The sequence below is a fragment of the Athene noctua genome, chromosome 11 (genome assembly GCF_965140245.1).
Source record: "Athene noctua chromosome 11, bAthNoc1.hap1.1, whole genome shotgun sequence".
Taxonomy (NCBI): domain Eukaryota; kingdom Metazoa; phylum Chordata; class Aves; order Strigiformes; family Strigidae; genus Athene; species Athene noctua.
This window is the reverse complement of record NC_134047.1, coordinates 6953003-6980389: the sequence shown is the minus strand read 5'-3', so window position 1 is coordinate 6980389 and position 27387 is coordinate 6953003. Positions and strand designations below refer to the sequence as shown.

Below are 27387 nucleotides of genomic sequence, written 5' to 3'. Positions count from 1 at the left end.
AGCCGGGCGCCGGCCTTCACCGCACCCCTGCGGGGCCAGCACCGACCTGCGGGCCCGGCAGCCGAGGCCGCCCGGGACCGGCCGCACCCGCCCGCGAGGGGCACGCCCCGCCCCCCAGGTACGGGGCGCGGCGAGGGACAAGCCCAGCGCCCCCCGCCCGCCCCACGCGAAGCGCGGCGGCCACGCCCCCTCCCCGCACGACGCGCCCTGCGCCGGCGCGCGAAGGGGGGGGGTGAGGAGCGCGCCCGTTACGAGCGGCCGGCAACCATGATCACTTCCGGTGGGTCAGAGGGCAGCGGAAAGGAGCGGGGGGCGCCGGCGGGAGCAGGGCGCGCGGGCAGGGCCGCCGGGCTGGAGGTGGGGCCCGCCGCCTACCCGGGCTGCCTGGCCGCGCTTCCGGGCGCGGCCGCGCCCCAGCATGCACGGCGACCGGATGTGCCGCCATCTTTAGGCTCCCTCTCTGCCGTGTATTGACAATAACAAGCCCCGGGCCGGGCCGTCCCCCCTCAGGAAGCGCGAGCAGGAGGCAGAGAGGGGGGAGGCGGGAGCCCGAGAAGAGCGGGCTGCGGGGGGAGAGCGGGCCGGGCGGCGGCGAGGGAGCGGGAGGCGTGTGGGGCGAGGGGCTGGAGCCGAGGCGTGAGGGAGCCGCGCTCAGCCCTCCCCGCTGCTGCTCGGCGGAGACGAGGCGGCCGGAGCAGGAGGGGAGCGGAAGGAAAAGCTGGGGGAGCGGGCAGCCGTGGGGAAATACTGGTGTTGGAGAGAAGAATTGAAAGAAACTGGTGGGTGGCGAGAGGCAGGAACGGAGACGCTCCGCTGAGAAAGGAGTAAAAGCAGGAAAGCAGAGACAAACTACGACAAGAAACAAAGTAATAAAGAAAAGGGGAAGAGAGGAGAGAAGGTGATTCCTCCGAGAAAGAAGGCGGCGAAGGAGAGGGAATACGGAAGGACTCTACTGATGAGAGAGAGGAGTTGAAAGACACCCCCCCCGAGAGACACCAAACAGAGACTGACTCTCAAACTCTCTCTCTCTTTGTCACACCACAAGGATTTGATGCCCCTCAGCCTGTTCACTTCTGTGTGTTCATGTTTCCCACAGGTTTCTCTTCCCCCAACCCCCCCGCTGCAGCCCAGGAGGTCAGACCTGCCACTGATGGTAATACCAGCAGCAGCTCCTCCTGCAAGAAGAGAAAGTTAAATAACAGCAGCAACAGCAATTCTGAAAGAGAAGATTTTGATTCCATTTCTTCCTGCGCCTCTTCTCCTTCCAAAAACACCTCCTCGTCATCTTCCTCTGTCATCACCACCTCCTCGTGCTCCTCCTCAGGGGTTGCCTCCTCTAACCATCACCTCCAGAAGAAGCTGCGCTTTGAGGACTCCGTGGATTTTATTGGACTCGATGTGAAGATGGCTGAAGAGTCGTCTTCCTCCTCTCCTGCTGCCTCTTCTCAACAGCAGCACCAACAACAGCTCAAAAATAAAAGCCTTTTAATTTCGTCAGTGGCTGTGGGGCACCATGCAAATGGCCTGACCAAAGCTGCCTCCTCTACTGTTTCCAGTTTCGCCAACAGTAAACCTGGCTCCGCTAAGAAATTAGTGATCAAGAACTTTAAAGGTAACAGGCCCTAATTTGTCACACTATGGGGAGCTGACGCGCAACTTTGTGTTTTGTTTTCAACACAGAAACCGGTTGGCTTTCAAATAGCTCCAAGTTTTGCAGGAAATGCTTTTCTGTGGTAAATGTTTCTATACTTACGGAAGGGGGAATAATGCCCTATGATGCATACTTGCCCAGTCATGTACACATCCTGAACTACAGTTTGCTGTTTGGGATTAGTTTTCAGACTTTTCACACCATGTCTTGAGAGAAGCCCTTAACTTGTATGTTAGATGAGAGGTTTTAATACATAAGTGTGGAAATTGCCTTTCTTCAAACTTTTCATGTTTGCTACCTCTTTTCTAGTAATCCTGATTGAGGGCATAGTATATGTTTTAGCCCAGTTCATGATAAGTGTTTGCACAGAACGCGTTTTTTTAAATTGGACCTGAGTTTATATGTCTTGCCTCTATCCATGCTATCTGTTTATAGGTTAATCTGCTCCTGCTTAGTGATTATCAGGCTATCATGGCGGATTTCCTTTCTGGTTTCCCCACTTTCCTTTAGAGTAGGTAGTTCGGATTTTTTGAGTGTTTTCTTTTCAATATCCTTGCTGTAATTTTTATTATTTAGTTTTTTTAATGTCTTTCTTCTGTTTTAACAGACTCACTTTACAAGCTTATATTGCTTTATAAATTCTTGAGTATTGTTAGTAGAGACCAACTGAAGCAGAGAAATGAAACTTTTCTGCTGTGGTGCTGCTTCATTTTCTAGTAAACAAATACACAAATAGATGTAGGCAGAAAGCTTAGCTATATTTCTGGGGGTTTTTTCCTATAAAGACAGGGAAACCATGGACTTTTCTTATTTCCTGCCTTTTGCTATCTTCTGAAATAGTCTGATACCTTGATTTCTTGGGTTATTTTTCTTTTTCCCCATGTGTTTGGTGTTGGGAGGGGTGGATAGTACTGACATTAAAATTAATTTCTAAATGCAGAATTGATACAAATGTTCTGTAGAGATATCACAGAAGGTAAGGGTTAGGATTATTTTAGCCACTGTAATGTTTTACAGCGATTCATGATCATGGTGTTAACTTTCCTTTAGGATCCTTCTAATTCTCAAACCTGTTCTCTACCCATCAGGTCACCATCATTTACTTTGACTAATTATTTTTAAATTTATGCTTATGATGCATGATAGTGAGAAATGTCACTCTTCTGTTGCTTGTACACTGTTATCTTAAGGGAAGTCAACTTTTCATGTTTAAAATTTGTTAAATGTCATGAATTGCATGGTGCTGTGATCATGATTCCGTATGAATTGGTATTTGAATCACTTGAAAAGGATGTCTCAAGAAACAGCCAGCTTTTGCTTTTTATTTACTCTTAGATGTTAAACTGCATAGTAACCTTAAGATTATTGTCTTTATCTTGGTGTGATGGCAATAACATCCTTTACAATTTAATTAACTTCCTAAAATCCAGAATCTTGGTATTTACTGCTGAGTAGCATACTCATTAGGCTCATTAGTTGCTAGTAAAAATAGGTATGTCTCACTTGTAGTTAGTTGTTTCTCTAGTTTCTTACGATACAGCTAATGTTGGGATATTGCCAGTATTGTAGGGAAATGCTTGGGAGTACAAAAAATTACTTCTCTGTTATTTCTAGAGAAATCATAAAGGTTCATAATTTGTTTTTTACCTTTAGGTATGTAAAAGTCGCTTTTAATAAACTCTGGGCTGATTTCACCTGTTGGTGGCATGGATGTACATGTGTCTTCCTAAATTTTCTCCTCCTTCCTTCTCCATTTGGGAATGTGCTTCTTAGAACAAAAATGGTCATTTTAGCTAGTTATGAGAACACACAATTTTAAAATAGGCCTGGTATTCTGAGGATTTGACTTGGGGAATCTCTTTTAGCCTGTTGTAAATGCTTTAGTGTTGTTGAAGATGCTGCATAGCAGAGGCATCTCTGGGAAAGAGGCTGAAAAAAATCACAGCAAGAGTCGAATGAGTCAAATCTGCAAAGCTGGAGCTGTTTGAACATTAAAAGAGTGCCTAACTCTAATAAATATCCACTGGCCAAACCCAAGAGAGACATAAATGGATTACTTTACATAGGAAGGTTTTCCTTACAACCATAAAGCCTGTATTATAATTATGGTATTTCTGTGTGTGCTTCTTGAGGGTTGCTTTCCCACTGGTAATACAGACTAGAATTAATGAACCGTAAATTAAAAAATTAAGTTATACACAATTCTGTATCTTCTCATACATTGTTTTCAGCTTTTATGTCCACTTTCCTTCAGCTGTACTGTCCTGGTAGTGGAAAAAGAGTGTAATGAAGATGCAGATCATTCTTGCTGGTTTTTAGCCTTTATCCCTTCTTGAGTTGCTCAGACACAATATTGTGATTTTCATAAATCACACATACCGATTGGGGTACAGATGCTGTGATGTGTACGTAAAGAGCAATGCTGAATTCTTACAATGCACTACTATTTCAAATGTAAATAAGATACTGCTTTTACACAAACGCTTTCTTTTCATCTTAGTATAAATTAAAATCTAGAGCATCAGCCCACACCTCTTTCCACTCAAAGCTGCATTTGTAACTTATATATAAGGTGAAATGTTCTTCTCTTTCTAAATACTTCCTTAAACTCTATATAATTTCTTTTAAAGATAAACCCAAATTGCCTGAAAACTACACAGATGAAACCTGGCAAAAACTGAAAGAAGCTGTAGAAGCTATCCAGAACAGTACTTCAATTAAGTACAATTTAGAGGAGCTCTATCAGGTAAGTGCTATAAGTAAAAGCAATGGGGTAGGGCTTTTTGTTTTGTTGTTGGAGTTTTTGCTTAAAACACTTTTGATACAGTGCTAAAAATATGACGTTTTGTTTGATAGCCGCTTTTCATCGAATAGTTTCTTAAATTTTAAAATCATCAGTAAAAATGTCACAAGACTGAAGATTGAACTGGGAAATTTTTTTTACGTGCCACGACATAATCCAAGGTATGGTTTCCCTTGCAACACTTGACAAGAATTAAATAAAGCAAGGACCTGTGTTTCTTCTACTGTTTTGGGGTTTATGGTCTGTAGCTGCTAAAGGGGAAATATAAAATCCTAAAAAACGGTGTTCAGGTAAAAAAAAAAAAGAACATAAATTTATATTCAAATATACTTTTTTAAAGACAGTGTCTGTTCGTGATTGAGAATTGTAAATCATGTAAAAAAAAAGAAAATTTTAATTTGACTTCTTAAAAGTAAATAGAATACTATTTTCTTCATTAATTGTATTATTTTGGTTTGACTGTAATTTTTTTTATCATTCAACATTCTATCTTTTCTGAGAATCAAAACTTATTCCCAGCAACAGCTCTGATTGTCTTGCCCTGAACGTTTTAGGAAGTGGTCAGACTTGAACTGCATTTCCGAACTTTTTTTATAAGCTCCACTTCTGCTTTCTGAGCTGAATGTGTTAGGGAGACTTCTCCTCCTCACCTTTTCCCTTCTAACATCGTGGTACTTGTGGTTGTAGTGGCCTAGCAACAGCACTGCTTTAGCTAGGTATTAAGAAGCACTTACACTTTTTACTCTACTTTTAAAGCCTTTATTAACTGGTTAGTTGTTTGATTTGTTTCTCTGTGTGTATAGAGCCTTCTCTCCATCTATATTTAGTGTCTTCTTCCCCTGCTCTCCCCTTTTCAGTGAGAGTTGCATTTGGATATGACTGATTTTTGTGAAAAGTTGAGAAGAAAGATCCTGTTTGCACAAGGTTTGGGGACAGATTTAGGGAAGGGTAAATCACCATTCCTTGTAGAACCAAGAACCTCATGGGCCAAATTCCTTCGTCCAGTGTAGTTTTAAGCTCATTATAATCTTTTATAACGTTCAATTACTCTAAAAATAGCTTTTTTACAGTTTGTCAGGATAATATATAGTATTGTTAAAGTAGCAATAGTATTGTTACTTTTGCAAAACTTGGTGAAACAAATTGCAACCCACTATTTGCTCATGCTGTAAATTACTTTAAACTGCACAACAGCAAATAACTGTTAATTAAATACTTGAAGAATATCCAAAATTGTTTAAAAACACAAAGTTCTACTGAAAGCCTTGCTTCTGCTTCACAGTTATAGCTTAAATTTCTACTCGCTTTTACCACAGGCTTAATTTAATGTTGCTTATGCTCAGAAAACTAAAAATATCCTTTTTTTTGTAAATCTCAATTTTAACACTCTAACTTAAATACTTTTCAATGAAATAGAGTGCAATCAAGTATGAAATTTTTCTTTTTTATAAATCTAAAAATAAATCTCTTGATTTAAAAATAGTAATAGGAATCACTAGTGTTTTTAAATGCTAACTAAACTAATGTCATTTCTGAACAGCTGCTTGGTAAATGAATCTGATGCCAAATATGCCTTGGCAGACACCATTATCCAAGTATAGAGGTGAATTGCAAAAGAGTCTGCAAAAGTTCTGCTGCACACCTCAAAATAAGATGCTTTTTATTAATGGAGTTAGACTTCTTGAGTTTGGCTTAACTCTTGTCTATATTGGCAAATACCCCTGAGAAAATATTTTGAGGCTTTATTTCTTTGTGGGACCCTGGCTTTGTACGTGCTTTGTTCCTCCCCAGCAAGAGAAAAAGATACACATCTTTGAGTAGCTGAAGTGCTACTGAATTGAAAGCTGCTTTGGTAGAATAATTTTCCTTGGATAAGTACCAGGAAATACAGATCTAGATCTTTGGTAGCAGATACCTAGTTAAATTTTTTTTTTAATCAGAGTTAAGTAATTCTGGAAAGTTCTGATTTTCTGTCTTCATAGCTGTTCAGGTTTTTTCCTACTTTTCCTCAGCACACAATCCCAGGTGTGGATGGTGCAATTAAAAAAAAAAACCAACCAAACAGACAAAAAAACCCCTCAAGAAAACAAAAGAACATATGTTACACAAAGGAAGTATGATGCTTCACTTTTGGATGTTTTGACCATCTTCGGGGCACAGATTCCCTTATCAGAAAGTGTTATTCCATTAATTCAAAACAAAATAATTTTGTGAACTAGAGCCCCTAAAGTTGTTGGGAATTTTTGATACTTTATGAATATTGTTGTGTAACACCAGTAATCACATTTGCAAAGCATAATATTGCAGAAGTGATGGTATGCTCCACAGAACAAATCTTAGTAAAAGGTTTTGTATTCATGTGCTTAGAAAGTTTAATCTCCTTAAAAAAAAAAAAAGGCCAATTGAGCAGAATTCACAAAATTAAAACATTTCTATGGATGTTATCAGTGAAGCTGCAAAGTTTTGCACTTGATGGTCAAACACTCAATACTAGCAGACATGTTTAACACTTTGTAATTTCTTAAATGCAAAAGCACAGCTTTATATGAACACTACATGTTAACTTATTTCACTAAGAGTTAATGATATGCATTTGTCTGTCTACAGTGCAGAGGCTAATTCTTTTAAGGATTTGGAGCAGCATGGTTAAATAGTACATGTTTTGATAGACAGCAGTTATGAAAACATTGGTAGTTGAGATGGATGAACTGACGAGAAGTACAGCAAAATGGCTGCTGGTGTCCTAGGCTGGTTAGGTAGCAGCAAGACTAACTGTGGTTATGCAGGTAACTAGCAAGTTCTATCCAAAACATCCATCTCTCAGTTGGCTTCTCCAAAGTAAGTGGAGGGGGGCGAAAGAAGAAAACCATTTATTGCACTTGCTGAAGGTCTAATCGGGCTCTTCAAGCATAGTGTTTTCCATCCTCTTTTTCTTCTGAAATTAAAGTAGCGGCTATTTTGTGTTTTGCTGCTTTTTCATTTAGAGCCTGACCCTGTGGGTACAATAGCAGAATAGAGTTGAGCAGTGTCCATAACCTCTTCTGAACAGTGAACTGTACAGTATGTTTTCCTATTACATCATTGTATTTGCTTGGGTTTCTCAAGTTATTAAGGCTGAGAGTTGAATTTGTTGTTATTTCCAAATACTAAGATATGTGCACTTCAGTGATAATTCTGGCTTTGCTAATAAGTATCATTCAGACCTGTTTTAGTCTTAACTGGCACACTGACTCTTGCTATACCTGTTTGTTTCTGACAGTAAGCTTATGCAGGTTTTTTCTTTTGTTTTTAATGGTGTGTGGGTTGGTTTGTTGTGGGGGTTTGGGTTTTTGTGGAGGTTTTTTTGATTGTTGTTTTTTAACTCCTCTATGTCCTAGAGCCAGTGTTAGCTGTAGTGTACTTGTTCTAGAGAGTTTTTTACTGTTGATACTGAGAATGATTACTGTTGATATCCTAGGATAAACTGAGGAACTCCTTGTTTTGATTGTTGCTCTGCTTTTAGTGTTGGCTGCTTACTGTTTGCTGGTGGCTTCTGTTTGGACTGCTGGAAAATATTCTGGGGGACTTCAGTGTAATGGCGTAGATCTGCTCTGTCTACTTCTGAACTCACTGTCCCTGCATGGTTGCCTGCAGTTGCTGGGGAACAAACTTGATCTTCCAGTCCTTTTTTTTCCTACAAGTTGGTTGTACTGGCAACTGATGTATTTTCCATTAAGAAAATAAATATAATCAAGTGGCATTAGTTGAAAATCATATATACCTCTCCTCTTTAGCTTCTACAGATGTTTTACAAAACAATCATATATTTTTAATAGTCTTTCACCATCCACAAAGAGTTGCAGTTGCTCAGTTGTGTTCCAAATCTGGCAACTGGTATGAATTTTGGAAAAGTCCGGACTTAGGAATGCTTGTTTGCTTGATCAATCTCCAGGACATGTCCCCATGAAACTTCTTTTCACTTCTTGCTGTGAAGCACAGCAACAGTTCTTCTAATAATTGATTATGGTCTAGAAATCTGAGATTTGACACTGTAAACATCTGGAATGTAGTCATACTACTAAAAATTGTTCAGGGTTATAACTAAACTTATTCAGGCAAGGGGTTGATGGAGAGAGAGAGAGAAAATGTGTATATATATATATATATGTACTTTGGGGTGTGAGGAAAGGAGTGCAAAAGGAAATAACACTAGCAAACCATGGCAGTTAATAAAATTAAGACCTTAAGTGTCTGCTTTGAAGTATGAAACCCTGCAAGCTGCAGGAACATATTAAACTAATATCCTTGTTCTTAGAGATGCAAGTCCTGCAGTTCCTTATGAGATATTGGTACTCCAACTGAAATTAATAAACTGTAAGCTGTTCAGGGCATGGCCTTCCCTTGTTTCTTACTACCATTATAGTGCCGTGTCTTTCTCTGGTGTCTTGCATGCAGCTGTTACCTATGTTACAGTTAAAAGCTGGTAGATTCTTGAGTGAGAAGCAGAATTCTATGGTTGTTCTGGGGTTTTTTTCCCACTTTCCTTGTAAAACCACATATAAGAATATAAACAGATTTCTTAGTATCTGTTTCTCTTTACTTCAGGCTGTTGAAAATCTCTGCTCCTACAAGATTTCTGCAAACTTGTACAAACAATTGAGACAGATCTGTGAAGACCACATTAAAGCACAAATTCACCAATTCAGAGAATATCCTTTTTTTAGCTGTTGATGAGCCAAAACGTTTTTACCTGCCAGTATGTGGTGATGGATTTCTTTGACTAGTTCATGACACTAGGCTGTGGTAATCTGAATTCCTAGTTTTTGCATAATTTGGTCTGTTTTCATTTTTTTGTGGGACCTCAGAGAACACCACTAGTTCCTTTATGTCTATAACCATGTGAAAAGTTTTGTGAGAAAGTTTCATTGGTATTTATGAAACACTTTGACATCTTACAAAAGTTCTTATTAGACTTACAGCAAGGCTTAAAAAGGCTATGTTGGCTGTATCACTTCAGGTTTTTTTATAAGCTGAATTTGCCATGCTCAGGTAAACAGAAAAGTCTTCCAACAAGTACTTCTTGTTTTCTTTTTAAAAAGTGCTAGTGGTCTGGCAGTATACAATGTTGGTGGTTCTGAGGATCAGAATGTTTTATTTTAAAAAGTTTTGAGTCGCATCAGATCAAGATCCTATTAAGTGGATATTAATTAGTACCAGCACTATATAGTGAGCTAAATGCAAGTTAAATTTCAAGGATTAAATTTATCTCTTAAGGTTGCCTCTTAACATGAGCTGAAATTATATAATCTGCGTAGTGGTGGGCTCCTAGGTGTATTGTGGATCATTCATTTTTAAGGTATGGGGGTACTGTTCCCCAGGGATGGGGGATTAAACAAAACATTCAAAAGTATTTAGATCCTTTTTTTTAAACTGTTCAAAACATTGTGATTTCTCATTATTAACACAAGGACCCTCATTAGAAATAAACATGTTGCAAGAAGTTAACTGGTTCTTTTTTGGAGTAGGTGAGTTTGTTGTGCTCTCTAAGTGTCTTCAAAAAAATAATTATGTTGGTTCATTTCATTGCTAACACTACCTATTAATCATAATTTTCTTAATGATTTCTTCATGGATTCATTGGATAGTGTCCTTTTTCTAAAGAAAATAGACAAATGTTGGCAAGATCACTGCAGACAAATGGTAAGTTTTTTGTCTTTTTAAAGAAAACCAGTTGCCTAGTCAGCCTATGTTTTGCTTAACTGTTCCTTTGCAAACATAGTATCTTCTGAAATGTTGTCTTAAATTTATATAAGGCTTCTTCATGAAATACAACTGTAGTTTGTTAGAAATTGAGCCTTGAAAATACTTGTCTGTAGTGTGTTTCTTGACACATTGGTCTGATCTTGGACACACACACACCCCCAACTCCTAACTTGTTTCTATGCAAACCTTTCTCCTTTTATACCTGTTATAAAAGGAGCTATTCTTTTATACAGAAAAATGCTAAATGTCGCATTGATCATCTCGCTGAGATTGGCAGAATATTTTAAACAAATCAGTGCTGTCTAAGGAAACACTGACTAAAACCTGTCAGTGGATTTTTTGTTGTTGTTGAGCATAATTTGTGTTGCTCTTCAATTTCAAGAGTAAAATGACTGTGGCTTTTTTATTCCTTCTCATAACAGATTATGATTAGAAGTATCTTTTTGTTCTTGGATCGAACTTACGTACTTCAGAATTCAATGCTGCCATCTATTTGGTAAGGGCACAGAGAATAACATCTTGGGGGTATATTTAAATTACTGCTTATATCTTGCAGATTTTCAGGCGTTTTTTTAATATAAATTTTATAGTGACCAGTAAATGAGATGGTGAATACATACATGCTTATTGTGAAGGGAGCTTTCACTTTTAATTTATTTTCCATGAATTACAGGATTCTTCTAGAATTAGCTGTGATAGCAAATTTCAGCTAAGTAGATATCACCTTCCAGTTTGCACAGTTAAAGGAAAGAGCCTGTTCAACAAATGAAGTATGAGGGTTTGAGTTGCCCAGCTATTGGCTTTAGCATGCATAGTATTCAGAGTTCTGTCAATATTTTTGAAGGAAAAAGTTACCTAAAATAAAAGCAAGTTACTCTCTTTTGGACTTCAACCTTCATGCTCTCTCCCTCTCCCAATATTGTAATAATTAGCAAAGGCCCTACAGTGCATTTGACACTTCCTCAGTTACTTTGCCAGAGATTGAAGGAGTGGTGGAAGGAGGGCCTGGCTTTTCCTAAAAGTGCCCAAACCCACAGCTTCACGTTCATGGGAGGTTTTAACTTGAATGCCCAAAGTAGAGATCCTTCTCTTTCACAACATGGAGTTCTGCTATGTTCTGCCTAAGAATTGGAGATTAGAAATTGATAAAGAAAAAAGAATTTTGTCCAACAGCTTAAACATGGAATTGGGATCCAGGGTGACATTATCCTTTTATTGTGAAGGCTTGCTGTTCATTTGGTTTCCATCATCCTGCCAGCCAAGTGAAAAATAAAGATGCTGCAAAAGTTAGGTGGTTATTTAGGAAGAAAGTATGCCCTTTGGTCTCTAAAATCTGCAGCTTACTGTTAATGCTTCGTCATGTTTTATTTTAGTGTTTATGTGTGTGTTCATCTGAAGTGATTTTGGGCCAGAGGAATGAGGAACTTGAAGAATGGTAGTACTTACTGACCTCTCCATTTGATCTAGGTCAAATTTTATTAATGGAGAATGTTTGGGGTTGGTTCTTACACAATTTATTGAACAGTCTTTATTTTCTTTTTAGGGATATGGGGCTAGAATTGTTCAGAACTCATATAATCAGTGATCAGAAGGTTCAGAACAAAACTATTGATGGCATTCTTCTGCTAATTGAGAGGGAAAGAAATGGTGAGGCTATTGATAGGAGTTTACTGCGAAGCCTTCTAAGCATGCTTTCTGACTTGCAGGTGAGTAAACTTTTCACCTTTAAACGAGTAAACAGCTCAGATTCTTATTTAGTGCTCAGTAAGCTTGACCCTGGGTTGCTGTCATTTTGCTTCCCTAGATTTATCAAGACTCTTTCGAACATAGATTCTTGGAAGAGACTAACCGCCTGTATGCAGCAGAGGGACAGAGGCTTATGCAGGAAAGAGAGGTATTTTGAATGTTTAACAATATTTGTTATGCCTAAGGATGAAACATTTCTCAGGGAGCAGAATTATTATGCTGCCTTAGCCAGCATACAGGGTAATGATGTGACCTTTATGTTTTTTAGTACTCTGAAAAAGGAATTCACATGCAGTTGCCTTCAGTCACAGTGCTAATAATTTCTGCTTAAAACTGGAGGTGCTCCTGCTGTCAGACCAGTACTGTCTATTTTTTTTTAAATACATACAAAACTACTCTGGCATTTTCAGGTTCCAGAATATCTTCACCATGTCAACAAGCGCTTGGAAGAAGAAGCAGACAGGATAATCACTTATTTGGATCAGAGCACACAGTAAGTGCAGTCTCTCTTTGCTTGATATTGTTAGCTGTTTGGCTCTTCTGTTGAGGGCCTTCTAATAGCTACAGTTTATTTCAGTTATTAACTGATCATCAGATGCTTCTCACTCCCACAATTCCTTGTTTACAGTGAAGCACTATGTTGGCTCACACAGCTAATATCCTTCTAAGCCACTAGCTTTGACATGAACGTTTTGGGGCATTTGGTTGGAGAAAAATAGGCTGCCACCACCGGTCCAAACATTTCTTTCTTGCTGAAATGCAATTAATCAACTGTTGTCCTGCCTGAAAAAGATAGGACCCAGGTAGAGAATTCTGAAGCTAAAGGCTCTGAATATTTATATAAAAATATTTGCATATTCTTTATGGAGTCTGGGAAATTATTGGCTTAATGTCACTCTTCAATCTTTTCTACTTAGAGGCAGGATTTCCTCAAATAAAGTCAAGTGGAGGTCATGACTGATAGGACAGGAGAAATGTTCTCCTAACATAAAGCCACAGCTGTCATGTCTGAGAGAAAATTCAGGTCACTAATACAACAAAACTCTTCGAGTAAGTGGTAGCAACTTCTTAAAAGAGTAGATACAGAGAATATCTCTGAGAGGAAGGTGTTTCATTGCTACCATCATACATTTTAATTTCCTTTCTCCTTCAACTGTTAAAAACATTTACCTTGTTTAGTGGCTTCCTTCTTCTGCACCATTATTAGTGGCCAGCTCCCTGTTTTGTTTTAATACCTCTTGACTCATGAAGTCTCCTTGGTTTGTCTCTCAAGACATGACTCCTCCTACAAAACAGGAGAAGGTATATTCTTTGACAAACTTTTGCCCAATTTCTTCACTGATGAATCATTGTCCAGCTGCCTAGAGGTCATGTACAACAGGCTTATTGTGTGAACTAAGTCTTCAGTCAGCAAACAGAAAAGATTGCTTACTGGGGAGGAAAAAGGATAAAGATGTGTATAATCATTTTAGGTCCTTGGCCACAGATAATTAGAGCACTCCCAATGACAAGTGTAGTTAACATAATCTCAAAAAAAAAAGGATTGGATTTAAAACTGTCAATAATGGAAAAAGGAAAAGTAATTCTAAACATTTTTTCTATAGGAAGCCACTAATTGCTACTGTAGAAAAGCAGCTTCTAGGTGAACATTTAACAGCCATTCTTCAGAAAGGTAATCTTTCTTCTTTATAGAAATGTTTCTAATTACTGCTTTGGGGCTTTCAATTCCTGTGCTGAAAAAAGAAGTGGCACATTCAGGTGCTGGGGCAGGTCACAATCTACATCATCCTTTAAGGCCCTTTGCTACTTGGTTCATGAAATAGCACTGACGGTTTTGCAAGAGGGCAAGTACCATTCTCCTTGAGAGGTAATGAGATGCAATGCTGTCTTCAGATACAGAGCAAAGCAAAAGGAAAGCTACAGTAGGGACTCTTGAATTCAGTGTGTTAAATAGCACTTTGAAGACTCGGATGTAAAGGAGTAGCCTTCAAATTATGGCTATACAACAAAGGGGAAACATTGATTACTTGCTCGCAAAAAGCAGCTTGTTTTAAAAACTTAATAAAATTTGAGCAGTGAAGTATGTTGCCTCAATAACACAATAGTGTCTGTGGAGTTGTGACCCTCTGTTGTTCTGAGGGATAGTCTGGAAATAGATATGAGTACAACAAGAGTTGAATAATAAAAGAAAATTACCAAGTCCTTATTAGCCAGATTCTGAATGAAACAGGTATGTTAGCATCTTCCTGCACATCTGTAACAGACTCTTTATTGAGAGGAGTATCAAGTTTGCAATATTTACCCATCTGCTTTCTTAGAGCATAGCTGTGGAGCATCAGACCTTCTCTGCCAAAAAGTTAGAAAGTAAAATGTGAAGATATTTCTTGAAGCTGCTTGCCTTCAAACATCTGTAAAATTTGTTTTACAGCCAGAATTGAGACTCTGAGCTCTGTCTTGCCAAGGAACCTTTCCTACAGATCATTAGAGCATAAACTTTTCAAATCTTTAGGGAATAGTAAAGCAGAAGTAAGCAAAAGCGTTGTGATAAGTATGTTGTGTAAATTACATATAGTCCAAGATATCCAGTGCAATAACAAGGTTTTTAAGGTTTGAGTCAGTTCAGGTAGCCATTTTGTGTTTTGCTGTTAAATTAGTTAGCTTAAAAACACCTCAAAACAAAACAAACCACCAAAACAATTGTTCGATTAAAAAAATGCTAGTTTTGAAGAGGTCCCTTACTATAATAGCATGGTGTGCTTTCTTTGGATTGCTCTGGTTTTAATTTCTATTTAAATTCTCTCATTTGCAGGTTTAAACCACCTTCTCGATGAAAACCGCATTCAAGACCTGTCTCTTCTATATCAATTGTTCAGTCGTGTGAGAGGTGGAGTACAAGTTCTCCTGCAGCACTGGATTGAGTACATAAAGGTACTGTTCTAGACCTCTGGAGCAGATACCACTATTGTATTGCTGGAGTTTATACATGGATATTTGAGTGATCTCTATAAACTATTGCATTTTTTCTAAGAATTAAAACCTGCTTTCTTATAAACATATATTTAATAGGCAGCTTTTGAAACTGTACTAGGAAAAGTACAAGTAACTGTTCTAACCCTATCAAAGAAAATACTAAACATTCAGTTGAATTGTTAAACTCCAAATAAACACGGAGTTTTTATCTTGCTTATAGTTGTGGAGGACAACTGTATTTCTCCCAACAGACATTTTGGTAATAGCAGAATGGTGGCAGCTTAAGTTACCAACCAATTGAAGTTCAAAAAGCAGTTGAATATTACTTAAGATGTTTCATCTTATTACTTAGTGAAAATGTTGTCACATTAAGTATGGTTGTTGTGAAGGAACACTTTGTAGCAGTATAGGAGTACTGTTAAATAAAAATGAGTTTAGTGGGATTTTTACTTGTGTAACACCTGAGGATATAGACGTTTTAAAAGCACGTGTTGTCATGCTTAAGTTTATTTCTTCAGACAAAAGTTCTGAATCTGTTCACTTATTCACAGATTGGTTTTGAATCAACATAAAAGATCTAAGAATGATTATATAGTGAATACTTCATTGCTATTACTTCTGTTGTATTAGGGGAACTCATATGAATACCAGAATCAAGACATTACAAGGATAACTTGGGCTTTTAGAAGTATTGTCATTTAAATTCATTATTCAGGCTAATTGAAAGATATGTTTTTATTTTGCAGGCATTTGGTAGCACCATAGTAATTAATCCAGAAAAAGACAAAACCATGGTCCAAGAACTACTTGACTTTAAAGACAAAGTTGACCATATTATTGATGTTTGCTTTCTCAAGAATGAGAAGTTTGTAAATGCTATGAAAGAAGCCTTTGAAACATTCATTAACAAAAGACCAAATAAGCCAGCTGAACTCATAGGTATTTTTCTTCAGTTTTCTTCCTGTGTGAGAGTTTGGGTGGGGGGACAAGAGGGAGTTGCTGATGCAGCTTTCAGATGGGATATGATGGAATTGTGCATTAAGACATAATGCATTCATTGTCAAACTGGGAATTAGAAGAGTGAAGAACATTAGAACTTGGGCATTCCAGCAATTGACTGGTGTCTGGATGTGAGAATACCGCTAATTTTACTCTTTCAAAAGCTTACATACCTGTGCCACCAACACATGCACACAGAGCTATTAGGGGCTCTGCATATCTATCTGTGGTTTAATATATAAAAGTGAAGAAACAGGAGGATGCACTGTACCTCGTGTTACAGGAACACAGCCTCTGTAGTTTGCAAAGAACGTTGTTTACAGATTTGTGCATTACAAGCCTGGCTTTCTGCACTTTTGAATAACTTAATCATTTCTCCACGCACTGAATAATACCTGCTTTGCAATCTGTTATGCTGTTAGGCTTGTGGAGTAGAGCTTTCTGCCTGCCTTTTTTAAAATTAATTCACTAACTGTAATGGCTTACCAAACCATTTGAAATTAAAACACAGTAATCTGCTAAGAGAAATTCAGCAATATAGTCAACACATTTAAATAACCAGTTGACATATTTTTCTTGTCTTTGTTATAGCCATGTCAAACTATAGCAATAGTGACTTTGTACTTTGAGGTCATAATATGGACCAGGATTTTTTTACATAAGCAAAATCTTTTTTAACATATTATATGCTAACAAAGTTAAAATGCAGCAATTGCTTATCTCAAATATTAGGCTGTAATGTTTTTATAACTTTATAGTGTCTATGAAAATATATTAAGCTAGCTGCGATGAAACTGATTTGAAGGTGATTTCAAGATCCTTTACATTTCCAAAGCATTTCACCATATTAGATGTTTTCTATTTAAATTATTTGTTTAAAAAACCAAATCATTATTTCATTGTAATAGTAAGCATATGCTAAACTTTCTATTCCTTAATGCACTTTTAGCTAAATACGTAGATTCAAAGCTTCGTGCAGGCAACAAAGAAGCTACTGATGAAGAACTTGAAAAAATGCTGGATAAAATTATGATCATATTTAGATTCATATATGGTAAGTATTGGGGTTTTTGTGGGGATACAGTTGTTTGATCAGTATCATAAAGGTACTTTGAAATAATTTCTGCAGTCTGTCTGCATTTTCACGTGTTCGTTCTCATAGATGCAGTTCGCTGGTGTAGTGCTGTTTAACTAGTTTGTGTGTTAAAATGCCAGTAGCAAAACCTGACTCAAAATCTGTGGAAATCTTAATGTGAAGGCCCTTGTTAGATTTACTGAGCTTTGAATTTGGACGTCTTGTAGGTAATGTATGTTTAAAACAAGCAATGATTTGTGATCACTATCAAATCTCATCTCTTACAGGAAAAGATGTCTTTGAGGCCTTTTATAAAAAAGATCTAGCAAAGAGACTATTAGTTGGGAAGAGTGCATCAGTAGATGCTGAAAAATCTATGCTTTCCAAACTCAAACATGGTAAATATCTATGTATCTATCTATCAGCATGCTTTGTTTTAAAAACACTAATTTTAACAGGCCTTCCCAGAAGTGCTGTTTGTATTTCTCCTTTATATGAGGGCAAGAACCTTGTGTACAATTCTTGAATGACTGGTGGGTTTTGAGGAGACTCGTTTGCTTTTATTTTTTATTTACAGTAGCAGTAGCCAGAACACAGGAGCTTAAATGCACAGTGTATCTTAGTCTGTGGGATAGTGTTGAGGTTCCCTGCTGAATAAATCTGTGCTCAGAGAGCTTGAGGATGACTTCTGCTTGTTATCCCCTCTGTATAGTCTGAAATGTGAACCTGCCAGCTAGCAGTCTTCTGCTGGTGTCTTCATAGTTTCGTGGGATAGTCTTGTGGTGGCAAGAGTAAGACTTTTAGAACCTGATGTTTTTCTGCCATCAAGAGACAGTTTGGCAGGCACCTGGTAGGGGTTAGAATTGTCTGAGTGACAGGTTGCCAGTGGAGTCCTAGGATGAACAGTCAATGTCCATATGGAAAAACAATTGGGTTGCAGAATAGCTGCCACATGAAAACGTTTTCCCCCTTGTTTATAACCTTATTCTGTATCTTAATTAGAATCCAGGTCTTTATGTGAGAACATATGCTGAAATAGGTCATCTTGCTTCAGACTGCATTCTGATATTTAGAATAATTACTCCATGGTGGTGAAAATAAACAAGATTCATTTTTAAGATTTACATTTCTCTTTTACAGAATGTGGAGCTGCTTTCACCAGCAAACTTGAAGGAATGTTTAAAGACATGGAGCTTTCAAAAGACATAATGATACAGTTTAAACAGGTACTGCAGGAAAGCCTGCCATGGTTCATTCATTTACTTGCTTTTTGAATTAGTTATTCTCAGAAAGCCTAATGAGAGGGTGCAGAATGTCTTCATTTCTGAACATTTCTATTGTAATCGAGTTAAACTCCTTTTGAATTATTTCAGTTGTCTGTACTGTTCTTTCACTAGAGAGAAAATTATTTTGTAGATGATTGCTTTCGGAGGGAGTGGACAAAAGCCCAATTGGGAAAACAGTCCACTGAAAATCAGTTAGAATCTATTTCTTAATTCTTCTGTCTGTGTTTTTGAAAAATTTACTGAATTTATTAATGGCTTTCCTGAACAACAGAGCAAAAAACCTCAAACAAGCTTATTTAAAAAAAAAAAAAAAACACAACCCACCCACAGTAATAGAAGAATTATTGTAAACTTGTAAAACACTTTAACACCACTGGCTTGTAAGTTTTTGCCCATTAGTTCTGGTGGTTCTATAATGTTTTGATGACAAGCAAATTTTACTGTTCTTTCCTTCATTCGCACATAATTAGCTGCATCTTCCCACTAGCCTGATAACTTTTGCTGTTTTCTTCCTGTATGGAAGTGCCTTTAGAACTTCAAAAAAGTCCTTTTTTCTTATCCTAATTTTCTTGTGTGTAACTCACAGTTTATATAACAAAGATGTCTTAAGGTCACTTGTCTTCTGTGGTCTTGTAATGCCTGTTATAACTTTTCAGTGCTACCTGAAACATGTTAAATAAACATTGCTTTGTTTCAGTTTACTTTGTTTCTTTCTGCAGTATATGCAAAATCAGAATGTACCTGGCAACATTGAACTAACAGTGAATATTCTGACTATGGGTTACTGGCCAACCTACGTGCCTATGGAGGTCCATTTGCCCCCAGAGGTAACCAATATAGACATATTATGCCAAGTATCAGCCTATCAGTAATGCATCTTAATACCATCTGCAACTTGGTTTTGAATATGCATATAATCTCTAGGAAGAAATGCAGAACTGTCTTTTTTTAAATCAAGTTTGTTTTCTTGCGGTTCCCTTCATCTTTCTAAGCCTTTATTTCAGGCTTATTTGATTGTGGAGGAGGGAGGGCTGCTTTTAAAGTAGCAATTGTGTTTTAGTGTTTCGGGTTTTTTCTTTTTTTAGATGGTAAAACTGCAGGAGATTTTCAAGACCTTTTATTTAGGAAAACACAGTGGTAGGAAACTTCAGTGGCAGTCAACACTAGGACACTGTGTACTAAAAGCAGAATTTAAAGAGGTAAGTGTATTGTTTCTCTTATTCCTCTTTTTTTGATTCCAAGTCTGGGCTGCACCTTAGGGAATATATGGGGAAGCTTTTTTATGTTGTGGTGGAAAACTTAGCACTATTTTTGCAATTACTTCTAGTTTTTGACCTCTTGCTATCGTTTCTGGAGTTGATAGTTTCTGATACAGATGTATTCAGGCCTAAGAAGATGCATCTGATTTCCGTATTGGTGGGGAAAAAAAGTTATTGGTTACTGCTTGGGGAAAATATCCAGTGGGTTTAGTTCCATATTAAAAATGGCACTAATTTTTATACTGGGGAGGAAAAAAAAAGGGGGCTGTGTTTCATACATAGATGACCTTCCTTCATCTGACAGCATGAAATATCTTTACAGTAAGCTTTTCACACTGAAATAAAGAAAAGTTTTGGATTGTACAAGAACACAACTGTTTAAAGGACTTTCAGTTCTACTTTTCAGAAAAACGTTAACAGTAAAATAAGTATTATCAAACTTGGTTATTTCAGAGATCCTATAGCTCCTAATACTGTGTTTCTTAAACTAATGTTTGTTACACTTCCAAATTGTAATTTTAAGTACTTAGTGCTTTGAGATTTGTCTTGAGTAAGTTGATGCATATATTGAGTGAGTTTTGTCACTGGATATAATAAACTAGAGGCTAGAAGGTTAGACTATTCTGCATTTCATAGTAAACACAAGGTGACCAGTAATTTTATTCTTTCATATTCCCGAATGAATGAAATAACAATCACATCCTTTAAATGAAATAATTGACATACAAGAGTGACTTGTTCATCACCCTGCCCATGCCTCCCTGCCACAAACTCCCCCACTCCACCCCCCAAAAAAACCCACAACAAAAAACAGCCTAGTGATGTCTATTAATTTCCTTTGTAACAGGGCAAAAAAGAACTTCAGGTCTCATTGTTCCAGACACTGGTGCTGCTCATGTTTAATGAAGGAGAGGAGTTCAGTTTGGAGGAGATAAAGCAAGCCACTGGGATAGGTTGGTATTGAACCTATCTGCTAACTACTTCCAAGTAGTTTTACTAAAAAAAAAAAAAAAAAAAAACCTAAACAACTTGTTTCTGCTTTAGAGGATGGAGAGCTGAGAAGGACACTTCAATCTCTGGCTTGTGGCAAAGCCAGAGTACTGACTAAAAGCCCCAAAGGCAAAGATGTAGAAGATGGTGATAAATTCACATGTAATGATGACTTCAGACATAAGCTCTTCAGGATAAAGATCAACCAAATTCAGATGAAAGAAACGGTATATTCTTTTTTTATGCTCTGTGATTTAGATCCTTGCCTTAAGTATCTTGTTGCCTGCCCATTTACAAGGTTTTTTCCTCTTGGGTATAGCGTACATACTGACATCTTTGTAAAAGTTACAAGTATCATTTGCATGATAACATATACCCAACTATGCTGATTCAAATGTGTGCTTCCAGACTAACTTAGACACTAATGATGCTAGATGTCTCTGAAATGGTTGTTTAAAAGAAGTTTCAGCTAGTCAATGTTCTTTTTGCCCTTGATCATTCCCTGGAACTTTATTCTATGGTTTGTGAACATAGAAACAAGTTCACAGTGAATTTTCACAGACAACCATCCAAGGAAAATCTGTGCAAAGATTTTAATTCCTTATACAAGTGGGTTTTTTAATAGACAATTGGTCTTCATATTTGTAAAGGATTTGTGTCAAGTATTTGACATTTTATTGTCTTGCACTGAGAATTGTCTTAGAGATATAAAGAAGAATTGTTTTGACAGTTCTAGTATTCTCTTTAAAACTTTTCTAAATGGATCCTTCAGGTAGAGGAACAGGCAAGCACTACAGAGAGAGTATTCCAGGACCGGCAATACCAGATTGACGCTGCAATTGTACGAATCATGAAGATGCGCAAGTCACTGAGTCATAACCTGCTTGTGTCAGAGGTCTACAACCAGCTTAAATTCCCAGTAAAGGTATAGTACCGATTTTTCTTCTAAAACTTTAGTACTTCTTTCTACATTCTTTGGCATGTCCTCAGTTAAACAGTGCTTCTGTCTAAAACATATGTCTTTTCACTATTAGGAAGGACAAATACTCAGTTTCAGGAATTTTTAAAGTGTGAATTGCATTAATTTATCTGAATATTACCTCCAGCTTTTAAGCTAATAAAACTTATTACCAAAAGCTTTCAGACCAGAGTCTGTTAGCAGTAACTGAAGGTAGCTCTCTTTGTATGCTGCTGTTCTTGCATCGAAGTGTTCTGGCAATGCATTCCTGGGGATGAGGGCAAAAAGATTCAGATAAGTAATGCAGAATTGGTTTTAATTCTTAATTTGGTTGATACTTTTTAATAAATTAGTAACAAATGAATGAACGATGTTTTTTCCAGACAGATTATATTGGTTAATGTGTGTGTATATATACATGCACACACACATATATATGGAATGAAAATTAGATGTTGGTGAATCTTTCAAAGCTAAAGAAGCCACCAGTTGCCATATAAAATGAGTAGTTTATTGTGTACACATGGAAATGGATTTTCAAATACAGTGATGCATCTGAGTTCAAATATACAGTGCTTTCTGTCACTGGAAGTGTAAAATAAAAGGTACTGCCACATAATCCGGTTCTGTTACCATGTTAAGTTCCTGAAGAAATGTAAGTATTGCATAAACTGTAATTGGGCTTTGCAGGGTTTTACCAGATGATTTAAATTATTTTCCTTGCTCTTTATCATGAGGCATTTTTATAAAGTCCTTCACCCAACAAAATCCTAGGGCACCCAAACTCTCTCAAAACTCACTGGCATCGAGATAAAATGAAACTTGTACCATCTTTTACCAGGTAAAAGTCAGAATTAGAAACACACTCGTGTGTAATGCATGAATTGCAGTTCTTTAAAGTAGAGTTTAAACAGCAGCATCTTCCCCTGCTGTAAAAGTCTATGCTTAGCTGCAGGTGACAAGCTAATTTGTAACTTTCTCTTCTGTCAGTTACGCATTGCAGACTTTAGAAGCTTTGATGCTTTAAGGGATTTATCTTTGTAAACTGTGATTTCTGTTTCCTCGACTATCTTAAGCAGTATGGATATTTGACTTCAGTAGAAAGAAAGAACTGAGAAACATTAACTGCAAAGTAATAATGCTGACATCTGCTTTATTTTACAGCCTGCTGACCTTAAGAAGAGAATAGAATCCTTAATTGACAGGGACTACATGGAAAGAGATAAAGAAAACCCAAATCAGTACAACTATATTGCATAAACATATGTTGGCCTTTGTTTTACTGCACACTTGGTGTCATACACAGTTGCCAGTGGATAAACTAGCCTGTTGATCCCGTTAATTGACTTTTTATACTACCGATGATTGAATGAAAGCAGTGTAATGGAAAAGTATAGTAGAGTGGACTTCTTTCAGTGGTTAACATGCCCATTTAAAGAGTACTATTTACATTTTAAGAAGAATGCTGTTGAACTCTTTGCATGTTATTTAGTAAGATGTGCAGAAAGCTGAAAGAAAGTACCTGGTCTTTGTGATTCCATTTGTCTCTGGGTCTGAAGAGGAGTCCCTTGATATGACAGATGTCTTTCACACTTTAAATGGAAACAGAAGGTTAATTAATATAAGAAAATAGCCTTTAAAATGCTTAAACTGCATGCAAACTTTTAATTTACTGTACAGAATGCATTTCAGTTAGTAACATACCTTTGGTTTGGTTGATGCCCACACTTGGATTTTTCCCTTGAGGGAGGGAAAACGGGGAATATGCCAAGCTATGCTTATTGCTGATCTAATGGAAAATACTCTTGGTCACAGTTAAGACAAAATGGTACCAATATAAAATGATGTATAAAGTTTGCAGTGTGGGCATGTATACTGTATATACAAACACCATTCTTAAATAACTGCTACAACAAAACAAGTTCAGATTAGATTTATATGGCTTGCCTATAAGACTTAGTGATCACCTTTGGGAATTTTAAGCATAAAACAGCCATAATGGAAAAAGTGACAGTTTTTACTAGTCATGGGTAGGAGGCCTTCACCTCTTGGCAGCAATACTCTAGAAAAGAGAATCTATTTACAGATATCTATGAAAAAGCCACACTGTTCTTGTGGTAAAGCTGTAAGAACAAAAATTACAAATGAATTTTAATACTTGTTTTGCTTTGCAACATTCTAAACTTGAACTAACCTCAAGGTTTAGACAGGGCAGTTCTTCTAAGACTGCCCTGCTTTGGATTGCTTTAACTTAAAGCTTTAAGAACTCAGCCCTAGATGTGGCAGGCCTCCTAGAACCCAGAAGCCTACCTCTCATATAGAAAGTTAAGTACTGCTGCAAGGCATCTAAAATATATTTTCTTAGATGACCAGAGAGCATTCTTTGCATCTTTATAAGACATGGGAGAATAAGTCACTTGAATGTAGAGCTTTGTTTCAACAAAATGCATTTTTTTATTGCTATAGCAGCATGTGCCAGGAATACATGGGAAAAAAAAAGTGTCATCAGAAAAGGTAACTCCTCCATGTAACAGTTCTTCCTTACCCAGCTAGGCTTTAGACCTACGATCAGCTGTGTTGCAGAGCACAATGAAAAACCTCATTCTCTTTCAGGCACTGATAGTCCTGGGGAATACCAGATATTTCTTGAAAGCAAGATGTTACTTTTGTTTAATGACAGTGTAACTTAGCTCTCTATGATCTGTAACTTTTATCACTGTGATCCCACATTCAGGGGTGTGCATGTGTGAGAGAGGGAGAGTGTGAGTATGTGTGTGTATTTTGTACCTGACACATCCCATCCTTACTGCTTTTTTGATCTACTGTTTAATTCCGTATCTTCTCCAGCTGTGTTTTCTCTCAAGCTCTTTTTATATGCAACAGTCCTCAGCTGACAGATGAAGCAGATGGGTTTTTTTTCTCCTACTAAATTATTTGCTGTCACCCTCTACTAACTGTCATACAGCTCTTTGTGATCTGCAGAAAACCTACCTTATGCTTTGACACTATTGCAGCATAACCACTGGTAGACATCCAGGACCACCCTTGCCTCTGTAAGAAAAATACTAAGAGTTATCTGGTAAGAAACTTGAAGACTGCTCCTGCAAATCTTTAAGTATTAGTTTAGAGATCCACTGGGGAGGAAAGAATGCCCCTGCAAAAAACCTTCTGTATTTTGCATTCAATGTTCCTTTTTCTTGTATGTGTTTTGTATCTTTAGCCAATAAAAGATTCCTTTTAAAAAGGTGTTTTGGAGAAGGAGCATAAAACTTAACTCTTAACAGGAGATGATGAATATCAGTATTGAACTGGTTCCATTCAGTCTGTTGTAGCATATAAATCTAATACCACTACATGTTTAAAATACTTATTCTGGTGAAGTCCTCCCTCATTAGACAAGTGTGTTGCATTCAGTCAAACTAACCGGAAAGGTCGGAAGGTTTATTTTAATTCTTATCCCATCTGTTTCAATAACTTAAATGCAGAAAGTACTATATAGAAAATGTCCTCAAATCTCATCAGCCTTCCACAATCTGAGGCAGACCCTAAGCGGCAATCCAGTTAAAGCAACCCAAAGAATGGACTTTGAGAACCCTGGCTAGGCCGAGAGAGGGGGTGAGAGAGGGGAGGGGAGAAGGCTTTTCCTTCCTTTATCTTCATGGGTTTTCCCCAAGAACATGTTCATCTCTTCTGCTAAGGTCTCACTCATTCCTGGGTAATGACAAAGCTGCAGCCAAGATTTATCGTCCAGCCGTACAACTCTGCAACTTCTTGCTGGGATCATGTGCCTGCCTATTGAGCCATATATATCTCTGTAAGAAAAAAATTAAAGTGGGCTTGGACCACAGCTCATCTGGCTATAACACAGCTTGTCTGTTTGGCCACACATTTTTAATCTTGACTCTTGCATGCAGTTTATAGCACCTTGTTCATAAGAAATTGCAGTTTATTCTTAGAAATATATATTTTAGGTTTTTTAATCTTTATACCCATAAATGGACTATTTTTTTGTCTTGGCTGGTTTAAAAAGTGACCATTTGTTTAAATGCTGTAATTGCAAATGTGTTGTAAACGTTGTTTTGTTCTATAGTTTACACAAAGGTGCCAAAGTAAATAGTTAATAAAAAAAACAAACCCTAGCAAATTAAGTAAGTTGCTTTAGCTGTTCTTCATATTTTGGTCTCTGCTCTTCCTTTTTTTTTTTTTTTTTTGTCAGCCTTTCATTTTCCCTAGACATATCATTTGCCCTAATGCTTTCTTTAAAAAAAAAAAGTACATCTAAAGAAATGTTCAAATACCACTTTTTTTAGTGATTTCATATAGTAGGAAGAATATTTTCTTTGAAGTGTTACACTAAAATTGTAAGAGTACAGCAGCATTCAAAAATGTAATATACTTTTTGTATAACAGTTCTTCAGATTATGTCTGGAGTGGGGGGAAAAAACTAACCCTGTTACTTTTCAGAAGCCTCTTCCCTCAGCTACCAGAATATGAAATCGTGCTTTTTCACTGCATCAAAAAATTATAGTTTATGCAGACTTGCAAACAGGGCATGTATCACCATTGCATCCTTCGATGCAAAAAGCAGCAAAACCTTTTTTATGTTTCATAAGTCTGATATGGGTACAGAGAGTCTTTCTTAAGTTGGTAAATAATGTAAATACATGTCCTTTCAGAGAGTGAGTCTGTTATCTAGGTATTTTGTGTCATTTAATAAATATTAAACAGTTTTGTGTTGATAAACTCTTGTGTGTAAAATGCCTTCTTACTCAAAGTTCTGTATGTTGGGCTTACTAATGTTTGTGGCTTCTTTAAATTCTTTAGCTTGTGCTTTGATAGCAAAATACTTGTTTGCTACTTAAATATAGTAAGTAGTTCCTTCTTCAGTCATTAAAATCCCTTGAGTTTTCTAAGTGGCTTCCATTCCTGAATTATTTTCTCTACTAAGTCTTCTACAAGATTATTGGAGGGGAATGAAATAAGCATCCTGGCAAATTTTGAATCGGGATTAGAATGTGTAGGAGTGCCAGAAATGGTACAAAAATACCAAAGGTGGTGGCTTGTTGCTAGCAGGGGAGGCTACTCTCCTGCTGCGTGATTATTTCTTGTCTCCCAGTACAGTTAGTAATTTTTTTAATGGCTCTGGTATAATTATTGAAGTACAAAGGACAAGGCTGGACAGGGAATTTGCTTCTGTTATTGATAGCTGACTGGGCCATTTCTTAATTTTTCTTCAGCTATTTGGAATCATTGGACTAAATCCAAGCAGGATTTGTCAGGAATATCTTCAGCCCGGCCTTTCTCAGTGCAGGCGCTCGAGGACTTAGTGGAGAGGGGAGGTGGAGTGTTCTGATTTTCTTTTCTGAGCTCTGGAGGGGTGGTTTGGCAACACGGATAGCTGTAGCAAAGCAAGTGCTGATCCTCCACGCTGATTTCTGTTGAAGGCTTGCATATACTCCAGGGAGGCTGACCTTGCACAGCACTGCTGTCATCACAAAATGTTTCTAGTGCGTGGTGGTTTTAAATAGGTAGGTAAAGGTCTGCCACTAATACTGCTTGGGTGCTTGCTTTCTGTCTTAGAGTTTGGAGGCATCTAAATGCATGGGGTGGCTTTTCCACTAACAGTTTCTCTTTAAAGAAAATATGTCCTACTTCCTGCATTCACAATCCTACAGATTTTTGTTGAAAAAAAAAAATCCTACAGAAGCAGATGGGCCTTTGGAGATTAGATCTATCTACTCGAGAAAAATACCAGAGAGCAGTAAATACTTTTCTGTTACTGTATCAAGTGCAATATATGTTACTGTATTCTGATTTTGAGATGAACTCGTGCCAAATCAAATTTAAGACAGTATCTTTGGATTTCCCTCCCCACCATGACCCCTTAAAGAGGCAAGAGCTTGTGGCC

At 37.6% G+C, this 27387-nt stretch overlaps 1 protein-coding gene across 1 annotated transcript; it reads left to right on the top strand.

Annotated features, from left to right (window-relative positions):
• Positions 1-320: 320 nt before the first annotated feature.
• Positions 321-25627, top strand: CUL4B (cullin 4B). The gene is made up of 20 exons (XM_074915636.1): positions 321-1612; positions 4282-4397; positions 9039-9142; positions 10064-10133; positions 10619-10692; positions 11740-11902; positions 12001-12090; positions 12353-12435; positions 13547-13614; positions 14752-14870; positions 15659-15851; positions 16861-16965; positions 17274-17384; positions 18127-18212; positions 18992-19099; positions 19358-19471; positions 20379-20484; positions 20576-20748; positions 21294-21446; positions 22644-25627. The coding sequence occupies exons 1-20, from the start codon at positions 1084-1086 to the stop codon at positions 22737-22739; spliced, it is 2661 nt and encodes an 886-aa protein (XP_074771737.1). The 5' UTR covers positions 321-1083; the 3' UTR covers positions 22740-25627.
• The last annotated feature ends 1760 nt before the right edge of the window (positions 25628-27387 follow it).

Excerpts from the sequence above, each read along its gene's own strand:
- CUL4B (XM_074915636.1), top strand. The coding sequence starts at position 1,084 with ATGTTTCCCACAGGTTTCTCTTCCCCCAACCCCCCCGCTGCAGCCCAG. Across the intron at positions 20,749-21,293 it reads AAATTCAGATGAAAGAAACG|GTAGAGGAACAGGCAAGCAC; the intron begins GTATATTCTTTT and ends TGGATCCTTCAG. Across the intron at positions 21,447-22,643 it reads AGCTTAAATTCCCAGTAAAG|CCTGCTGACCTTAAGAAGAG; the intron begins GTATAGTACCGA and ends TTTATTTTACAG.